Below are 10,921 nucleotides of genomic sequence, written 5' to 3'. Positions count from 1 at the left end.
CAGTGAGGTGTGCGGTAGGAATGACGGACCAGTTTAAGGTAAAAGTGGGATTGAACCAAGGATCGACTCTGAGCCCTTTCCTGTTTGCAATGGTGATGGACAGGTTGACGGACGAGATCAGACTGGAGTCTCCATGGACTACGATGTTCGCGGATGACATCATGATCTGAAGGGAGAGTAGGGAGCAGGCTGAGGCGAGCCTCGAGAGGTGGAGGTACGCACTGGAGAGAAGGGGAATGAGAGTCAGTCGGAGTAAGACGGAGTACATGTGCGTAAATGAGAGGGAGTGTGGTGGTATGGTGCGGTTGCAAGGAGCTGAGGTGGGGAAGGTGGATGGGTTTAAATACTTGGGATCAACTGTCCAAAGTAACGGAGAGTGTGGGAGATAAGTGAAAAAGAGAGTGCAGGCAGATGGAGTGGGTGGAGAAGAGTTGCAGGAGTGATTTGTGACAGAACGGTAGCTGCAAGAGTGAAGGGGAAAGTAAATAAGACGGTAGTGAGACCAGCTATGTTGTATGGTTTGGAGGCGGTGGCACTAACAAAAAGACAGGATGCGGAGCTGGAGGTGGCAGAGTTAAAGATTCTGCGATTCTCATTGGGAGTGACGAGGATGGATAGGATAAGAAATGAGTATATTAGAGAGACAGCGCAGGTAGGACGGTTTGGAGACAAAGTGAGAGAGGCGAGATTGAGATGGTTTGGACATGTGCACAGGAGGGAAGATGTGTATATCGGGAGAAGGATGTTGAAGATGGAGCCGCCAGGCAGGAGGAGAAGAGGAAGGCCAAAGAAGAGGTTCATGGATAGGGTGATGGCGGATATGCGGGTGGTTGGAGTGTCAATGGAAGATGTGGAGGATAGAGTGAAATGGAGACGGTTGGTCCGCTGTGGCGACCCGTAACGGGAGCTTGCCGAAAGAAGACATATATATATATATATATATATATATATATATATATATATATATATATATATATATATATATATATTTTTTTTTCTATATATAAACACACACACACACACACACACACATATATATATATGTATATATATATATATGTATGTATATGTATATATATATATATATATATATATGTATATATATATATATATATATATACACACACACACACACATATATATATATATATATATATATATATATATATATATATATATATATATGTATATATATATATATATATATATATATATATATATATATATATATATATATATATATATATATATATATATATACACACACACACACACACACACACACACACACACACACACACACACACACACACACACACACACACACACACACACACACACACACACACACACACACACACACACACACACACACACACACACACTCCTGCTAATCATTGACTGACTCGCATAAATGTTTCATGCTGTATAGGTGAGCTCTAAGGCTGAAAGCTTGTATACTGATGCAACTTGAAGCCAATATTCCCGGGAGAAAAAGAAACAGAAATCTGTCTGTTAATGAAAATATCTATAAACAAAACTCAGCTGGTGCAGCTTCGCACCAGCTCACGGAGGCTCACATGACCGAAAACAATGGCACGTCACATGATTTTGTGGAGGCACGATTGCTCCCTTTGGTAGCTGGTATTTCTGTTTTATGGTGGTATGATTGGAGAAGTGTCTGCTGGGTTTTATCATCTCTGAATGATGTGCAGTTGCAAGTGTTGCAGTGCATATTTAAGTGTTGTATGTTTACATGTAGAGTTGGACCACTGTATCAGGCAGGCACCCTGGTAAAACAAACATTCAGGACATGCTTTTGTCAATGCATACTTTCCCTGGATTCACGATCCACAATGATAGAAATTAACCCAGATATAATGGAAGATCGCTTTGTCCCCGCAAGTCGAACAAAGATACAAGGCCTAATGTTCGAAAGCAGTCAATAGGCCCATGCAAATGAGATTGCATAAATCAATTATCCAACATTCAGCAGGGTGAGGCTTGCTTGGACCTATCTCCTTGGAGCAGTCTGGGCAAGAGGCTAGGAATACCAGAATTTAGGATTTTGGAAATGGAATTTATGCTCGCCTCTGCAAGGCATGTCTTCTTCATTATCCTACTATATTAACAGAACAGAATCTTTCAAAAATTTGTTTTGTTTTTGAGGGTTGACAGGATCGAATGAAATAATTAACCTTTCCAAAGTATATTAATTATATTTAATGAGATATCAAGAAAACACATTAGTCGCTTTCTAAACATTAATTTTAATAATTATCGACTCGATGAACAAAACAACTGTTGGCAAAATTAAACATTAATATTTTAACAGAACTGCTAAATGTTGGCCTAAAAATATTACATCTGCTCTCCTGGCACATGATGCAGGTTTACCAGATTCAAATCCCATATTCCACATGTTTGTCCATTTTCTACAAATGTTCCAATTCATGTGACAGTACACTGATGTCTACAAATGTGTTTATCCTGCATGTGACACATGTACAAGCTCCTGCATGAGTGATCACACGGAAATTTTAAAGCGAAAATGTAGACTCATATTCCTTATTGTTTGTTGAACAATTTCAACATTGAAAATGCATGTGATGTGCCATTTAATTATGTCAAAGAATGCCTATGTTGCATTTGTAAGTGAATTTGAAGTATTGTGTAAAAAAGATTATGGTGTTTTGTTTTTTTTTTCCTCAGTACAATCAACAGTTGTGATTAACTTGTCAATCACGGCATGAGGCACACAGACTGACCGACTGTTGTTTATTTTCACAAGAGGTATTTTTGTACAAATTTGTGCTGTCCATGATTGTTGAATGTGTGCGACCTGGAGTGGCAGCAGCTGCGGGCAGAGAGGTCAGAGTGCAGGAGGAGGAAAACCAGAATAGAGCTGATAAAAATAAAACAACTACAAGATCACGAAGCAACCCCTCAAACTCGGCTCCCTGACCTGAAATTCCAATGGCATGGAGGGTCTTAAATTGCATGGCTTTCAATTTAAGACCCTCCAAGTCATTGGAATCTCACGTCGGGGAGCTCAAGGATAGATGACTTCCAATGATTTGCAGCTTGCTTGGTTATACTTACAACTTTGACCAAACGTGCAACTGATTTCTGCGGAGGAATAATCCGTGAAAAACTACACAATACGCACCAGTGATTGGTTCGATTACATATACCCTTTCCAATAAAAATTTTTTTATCACTTACCAGGTTAGACTGCCCTCCTTCTTGCAAGGGGAAGGGAGGGGGGTCACCCATGACCTTACCATGGGTACTACCAACACGTATGTAAAATTTGGTGGAGGTTGGCCCAGCCTTGTTTTTCTTATGATTTTCAGATGTATATCCATGCAAACATACGAGCCTGGTGTTGGCGCAGTGGTTAGGGCAGCGGCTTGGGATCCAAAAGGTCCTGAGTTCAATCCCCGTTGAGCCACTGAATTAATACACCAGGGGGTTTACTCAGCCTGTCATCCTTCCGAGGTCGGCGAAATGAGTACTAGTGTTCTGGGCCGGTGTATACCCTGGTTAAAATAGGTGTACCATATCCCTGGGTCGTAAGAGGCGACCAGGGTTGCGTCAGGAAGGGCATCCGGCGTAAAACATGTGCCAAATCACTATGCGGATCATACAGATGATCCGCTGTGGCGACCCCGAACGGGACCAGCCGAAAGAAGAAGAAGATCCATGCAAACATACAGAGAATTGCCTTATTTAATATTAAGGAATAATTTTGTTTTTTTGGGGGATACCAAAAAAGTCAGAGGAAATGATGAATGAATCAAAAAAAAAAGGTAAATTGATTTTTGAGTTGTCATGGTACCCTAAATTGGGCCATTACTGTATCGTGACTCGTAACATGAGCAATTATTTATATAGATTATAGATGCAGTGGTGTCATAATTCACATCTAATAGTTGGGTTTAGGTTTTAATTTTGGGGTAATTTCACTTTAGCTAAACAATATTACCCTGACACTCTTGCAATTATGTTGTTGTGTCTGATCGATGGAGTAGGATGTGAAAAAAACACTTTCTGTGTTTCTTACTGGTTGGTGGGTGATCAAATACTTATTTTACAAGGAGTTCATATCCAAAGCTAAATAATGAGTACAAGTAGACAGTCACTCCTTCAATTATAAGGAAAAGTACAAATCTCATTATTATTAAAAATTTTTTTTTTTAAAGCAGATATACCCATCAACGAGAGCTGATGGAATTTTATAGGACTGGAGGGTCATAGAACAATGACAATAACAATCCAGTGTTGAAACTGCACAGGAATGACACCCACCAGGCTGTTATACCTATCGAAGACGTAGTGACTGGATGGCATTTTATAGGACAGGAGGGCCATAGAACAGCAGCATCAGCAGAAGCAGTATCAGGCATCAGCAGCAGCAGCAGTTGTAAAAGCAGCAACAGCAACAGCAGCCAGCAATCTCGTGAAAGAATAGCGCCAAAAGCACGACCCAGCTGAATACCGCGCGTCATCCAGCAGGGCGAATACTTTGAGAAAATGCCTACTTATGACTTGGACATACAAAATAAATGGAGTTGCAAGTAAATTTAGATGCCATAATAAAATTGTAAGACATTGCTAATGAGGCCTACAAAGTTTGGTGGCAATGTGTTGCAGATATGAGTGAGAAGACAGGAAACAAAGACAGAGAGACAGAGATAAAGCTTTTATTAAGCCTTCCACTATAGGACAGGGGAAGGCTTGTAGATGTTGTTGGATCTATTTCCACAATTAGTGCCCCCAATTTTTAGTCGTACCAGGGTTTTAGAACCCTAGGAGTACTAAACCAGCAGTTAGATTTTTTTTTCTTCCTGCACTCCCTATTTCCGAGTTGTATCAATTTCTTAGCTGTATCTTGGAGCCAGATGGGACTTTCATATTGAAATTTTGCAACAATAATGTGAATAGAAAATATGCGGGGCTGATAATTTTTTTTGACCTTGACCTAATTTTTAAGGTCATAGCCGAATTATAGACTAACATATTTCACCATTACTTGACTAAGGTTTGTCTGATCAGAACGAAATTGCCTTCCATATAATCGCCAAGAGCAAGGCACATTTACACTTAATTTACATCATACCGCTGCAGGTTAAATGTCAAGATCAAATGTTGTTCTGAAAAAAACAAAAAACAAAAAATGCTTTTTTGTCATCACTCAATTTTGCCAATGCAGATGCTGATTAATCTCAAAGACTGCTTGGTCTTCCAATATGTTCTTGCATCGTCATAGTGGACCTGCACTGAAGTTGTGCACCTGATATTTGATTAGTGTCATTGACCTACTTTTTTCAGATTGTGACCTAATTAACAGAAAACACCTTTTTGATCATAACTTGAATAATTTTCCTCCAATTTTCATGATGTTGAGTTTTATGGATATACTAGACGACCTATGAACCTGTTGGGTTCCCGTTGTGACAACAGTTGATGAAAAAAATCATTTCAAGTAAAAAAAAAAAAGATAGTTCTAGCGAACTATACCGCTGAGGTTGTTTACATTGATCAAATACTCCAGAAGAGTACTTGACTGAATCGGGAATTTATTTTTTAATAATTTTTTCCATTGCCCGAATTGAATGAAACTTGATACTGCACACCACAGGCGAATGGTGAGTAAGGTGGCCCGAAAATTTTTGTGCTATCGTGTACCGTTTTGCCTGTATTTTGGGAACATGCATACTGTACATATATATATATATATATATATATATATATATATATATATATATATATATATATATATATATATATATATATATATATATATATATATATATATACATCCAAGATGAGAGTTTTCGTAATATATAGAAGATAGATTGCAGATTGAGAGACACATTTTCTTGATTTATACACTATCTCTACATGTTGAAGGTCAAAGTGAAATGGTGGTCCGAACATCAGAAGAAGAGAGATGAAAACCAAAGCTGTGTCAAGAGAGGACATGAAGCGGCCAAATGCAGACTTCCAACAACAACATCGTGGGCCAAGGGTAAGTCGCTGGGTAAGTCAAGGGTAAATAAAAATGAGGCAGCAACTGACACTTTAGTGAATTTCCCAGTAATTTTGATGGAGGCAGCAATGTCTTGCTTACGATTGGTTTGCAAAGCCCATCGGTGTCCCATGAATTTTAGCCAAGAATGGAAAAAAACATAAAATGTCCCAGTAATTTGTATCAAATTACTGGGAAGTTTCCTGAAGTTGTATATTTTTTGTAAAAGGATGTAACTACACTCTGATTCTGCAACTTGCAGGATGGCATCAGTGGACGTGTCTGAAAAACCTGCTCTGCTGCTCTTGCACTTCCTCTCTCTGCCCTTTTCACCATATAATTTGCCCTTTGTCATATTCCATCTGATTGGAAGTCAAACAAAACCACTGCATTACATAAAAAGGTGCAAAACACAACCCCTTAACTACATACCTATTAGCATACTTCCAATTGTTAGCAATATCATGGAATCCATCATCACAGTTGACAGAAAATCATTCCTTTTCTCCAATGACCTCATCTGAGATCATCAATTCAGATTGAGACCCTGTCACTCTACATTGGACATGCTGCTTTTACTCTTCAAACAACGTGTATATATATATATATATATATATATATATATATATATATATATATATATATATATATATATATATATATATATATATATATATATGTTTTATATCCATGAGATATTTTTATTTTTAATAAATGATGGTCTATGTCCAAAAACCTATTTTTTTCTCCTTCGTGGATGGGTAGTACAAGACATTAAAATTTTTTTAGTTTATCCCCAACATCATCTTCATTTAAAACGTTATGCTATGCGATAGATCAATAGACCCTCGACTTTTCAGGCTGAAAAATATGTAAACAGGCCAAAAACAACATCCCAAAAGCAAGAAGAAAGAAGAAGGCTAAATGACTGTCAGAAGAAGTAATAAATATTGCCGGCAGAAGAAGAGAGATGAAAACCAAAGGTGCGTCAAGAGGACATGAAGCGGCTAAATGCAAACTTCCAACAACAAGCTAGGAAAGACAAATAAATATTTCAGAAGCATGTATAGAGATAGAAAGTGACAAAAGAGTGGGAAAAATAAGAGATCTTTTTAAAAAGATCAGAGAGATCAAAGGAAAGTATAGGTTTAGGATTGGGTCCTAAAGAGTCGAACAGGAAAAGATCTGACAGAAGAAACAAGTGAAAGCAAGATAGATGGACTATACCGAAACTTCAGATAAACGAGATAGCAATATGATGGCAGCCTTCCAAGAAAGCACATATGAGCAAGAACCAATAGGGATCGAATGTGAGGTACGTAGAGCACAAAAAGAGCTAGCAAATGGAAAAGCACCAGGTGTTCACAAAATTCCAATGTAACTCTTTCAGCTGGTTGGGGAGGAGACAATCAAAATTTGAACAGCTATCTGTATACAGATCTGGAACAGAATTGTATGGCCCAGAAGGTGGAAGTAGTCAGTCTACATACCATTGCCAAATAAAGACGATGCAAGAGAATGTTCAAATCACTGAACCGTTGCCTTGATGTCACATACAAGCAAGATATTACTAAAGATCATTCAACACAGAATAGAAGACCCCATTGAGCAAGCAGTTTTCAGACGAGGAAGAGGTACTAGAGATCAAATCGCAAATTTGAGGTGGATTGTGGAAAGAGCAAGGGAATATCAAAGGAAGATTTATCTTTGTTTCATATATTATTGCAAAGCCTTTGATTGTGTTCATCATTAATTGATGTAGATGATGCTGAGAGAAATGGGGATGTTGGAGCACCTAATATAGTATGTCTGCTAAGAAGCCTGCACACCATACAAGAAGCTGCAGTAAGAACAGAGTATGGAGAGACAGAATGGTTTGGAATTGGAAAAGGGGTTTGACAAGGGTGCATTTGCTCCTCTTACTTGCTCAATCTGTTTCATGAGGACATCATGAGAAAATCAAACTTGGATGACAAAGCCTGGAGCAGGATTGGAGGAGGATGTATTGTTACGGATTTGGAAGCCATTTACACACAAACAGACAGCAGCTCCCACAGTTCAGTTATTTCGATAAGTATGTGTTTATAGTTCGGGTCCCGTCCCCTATGTCTAATGGGAATTACATGTGTGCTGCGAAGTTTCTTTCTAGTTAGTTTTTTTTTTACGTCAATCCTCCACCTCTCCGCACAATCGACTCTATTGCCCACATGTTTTTGGCTGAAGGCATGGGCGGAGCCTCCGTCGCCTCAGATAGAGGCTCCGCTCCGAGGAAGGGCATGGAGCGTTTCCTCCAGCCAATGGGCGAAGGGTGAGGCGCTCTGGCCAATGGGAGGCCAGAGTGCCGAAAACCTCTACAGAGCCTCTTCGGGGGGCGGGCCTCCAAAACGCCCCGACACACCCCGTCCAATCAGGAGGCTCATCTCCTCAGGGCAGACTCCGCCCCAGCCAGATGACATGTTCGCCCCATCCAAAGGGAAGAGTAGAGTGGCTGTCAGGACCAGAGTGTGAGTCAGCGTGGCCATTTTTTTTGCTCTAGGAAGAGCGTGAGAGTACAGGAGTGATCGTGGAGATTGCTTTTCGTCTGCGATCGTGGTTCAAGCGGTCTTGGTCGTGGTTCAAGCGGTCTTGGTCTTGGGGGTCGCCGAGTCTGGAGTCTCGCCTGCTCGACATCCAAGCACCTACGGACCACGGGTCCCACACGTGCAGTCGCGGGCCTAACCACACGAGGCGGCCAGGTACCGACAAGACCCTGGTCCCTAGCTCGCCTTTCCCTCCTGGGCTGAGGGACCGAATAAAGACCCGACGGGGTCCATTTCGTGTGTGTGTGTGTGTGTGTGTGTGTGTGTGTGTGTGTGTGTGTGTGTGTGTGTGTGTGTGTGTGTGTGTGTGTCACCAGTCTGTTAGGTGGAATTGTATAAGTTTTCTTTTCATTGTACATTGCATTTTATTCGTGATCAAGTCTGCTCTGTCTCCCTCCCTTATAAATAAACCCCTTGTTAAATGTCCCAGTTCGTTGCCCGTGTTTTCTTTCATTGACACAGCACGGTGCGGGCTTGAGAAATAGTGAGGCCATCGGTGCCGCAAGTTGTCATTGGGTCTGACGGGCTTTGGTAATTCCGCTCGGTTACACTGGACCGAGGTCACTAGAGCGGTCCGGTTCGACAGAGTCCGTTGAGGGTGTGACTTCCCCGGTAATTTGATGACGTGGGTACTTAGGAATATTGAAATTTGGCTATTAACCCGACCCCACGCCGTCAGAGAATTGGCGAGCACGGTCCTTAAGTGACCCATGACCTTCGGAATTGTCCGAGGGTCACGACCTAAACTCCGGGTGTTCGGTGGGAGTCAGCTCCACTGCTCCAACTGGCGGCCGTTCCTCACCACCGACCCCCGGCCCATAACAATATAAACATCTAAAGGTGTGCTGACAATACTACTCTGTTGGCACAGAGTAAAGGGGAATTGATGAAGTTGCTGCAGACAGTGAAGAAGGAAAGTGAAAAAGCTGGTCTTTATTTAAACTTTAAAAAACACTGAAATCTTGTCAACTGAGAAGATCGACATGTTAAGATTGGAAGACGATCACGTGGAAATAGTGGAAAGGTTCATCTTACTGGGTTCTAAGATTTAAGTGAATGGAAGATGTGGAGGAAAATTAATAGACTGTGAGTTGGGGAGAACAACAACGTCAGGATCGACAAAGATCTGGAAAGATAAAGATGTGACAAAACAAACCGAGAGGAGGCTGGTGAATGCTCTGGTATTTCCAGTTGCAATGAATGGATGTGAGTCATGGACAATTAAAAAAAAAAAAGGAAGGAAGGAAGAGGATTGACAGTTTTGAAATGTGGTGTTTGAGACGAATGTTAAAAATTCCATGAACTGCAAGAACAACAAAGACATCGGTGTTTGAACAAATTAGACGACTATGCACATGAGAAGGACTGATGATACACCATAAACTGCCATACAGTGGACACATCAAGCATGCAGAAAATGAAAAAAAGTCTGGAGAAGTCAACCATGCTGGGTATGGTTGAAGGAAGAAGAGGCAATCCTTGTATTTGCTGGATAGATGGGGTAAAGGCTGCAACCAAGCTGTGTCTGCCAGGGCTTCAGGAAGCAGTGCAGGATCGGAGAAATCTGATCATGAATGTCACCAAAAGTCAGAAACGACTTGACAGAACAAGATGACTACATGAACAGGGGTCACCATCTGATAGGGCAATGTTTACTTTGTCAGGCATTTTACTCAAGCTACTCGAGGTACAGCCGAAGTGATGCGTAGCTCAGTAAAATAATTAAAAAGTGTGAATACACATTCCAACATCATACTTAAGATCATGGTATCAAGGCTTGCAATGTACAATATTCAATTCTTATGGAAATCATAGCAAAATACCTTTTCATACCTTGAGGTAAGGTATCATCAGATTAAGGCTTACAAGAGGAAGCATTGATGGGGGTTTGGTGAAGGGGAGGAGTGGGAGGATGAGGAGGTGGTGAAGGGACTTTTTCTACCCTATCGTTGCGGAAATGACTTATTGGGGTTAAGAACGTATACACTCGAGTAGTTATTTCCATTAGTTAATGCATTAGCAGAAGAGTAATTGAAAACGAACTGTAATAAGAATGAGCTTCGATTATCGTGTCGGCTAACCCCCGCTCTCGCAGGAAAAATGGCCTGAAGAATGCCTGTTGTTGTTTGTTGTCTTCGATTATTGCGTAGAAAGCATGTCGTCCCCCCTCCGAATACTTGTCGAAAACCGCTTCTCTCTGAAACCCTTGAAAATGTTATATCCTCTAAATATATGTCCTTATAAATAAAGCAGCTCCGCAGGCCAATCGAGGTGGTAGTTTGGACGTGCTCAGGTGAGGGCTCAAATA

General features: G+C 40.7%; 1 protein-coding gene across 4 annotated transcripts in view; it reads right to left on the bottom strand.

Annotated features, from left to right (window-relative positions):
• The window catches only part of LOC147021967 (high affinity cAMP-specific and IBMX-insensitive 3',5'-cyclic phosphodiesterase 8B-like), a 207,075-nt gene that overhangs the window by 119,830 nt on the left and 76,324 nt on the right, over positions 1 to 10,921 (bottom strand). The window contains exon 3 of one of the 4 annotated variants that reach the window (XM_085892463.1): positions 4,312 to 4,493. The exons of the other annotated variants lie outside the window; for them this stretch is intronic. Within the exon in view, the coding sequence (XP_085748589.1) occupies positions 4,312 to 4,374 (63 nt within the window). The 5' untranslated portion in view covers positions 4,375 to 4,493. The remainder of the gene's footprint in view (positions 1 to 4,311; positions 4,494 to 10,921) is intronic. 4 annotated transcript variants of the gene reach the window in all.

Source organism: Eptatretus burgeri, chromosome 8 (genome assembly GCF_056783735.1).
Source record: "Eptatretus burgeri isolate ZD-2024b chromosome 8, Ebu_testis_v1, whole genome shotgun sequence".
Lineage (NCBI taxonomy): Eukaryota > Metazoa > Chordata > Myxini > Myxiniformes > Myxinidae > Eptatretus > Eptatretus burgeri.
This window is presented reverse-complemented; position numbering and strand designations above follow the sequence as displayed.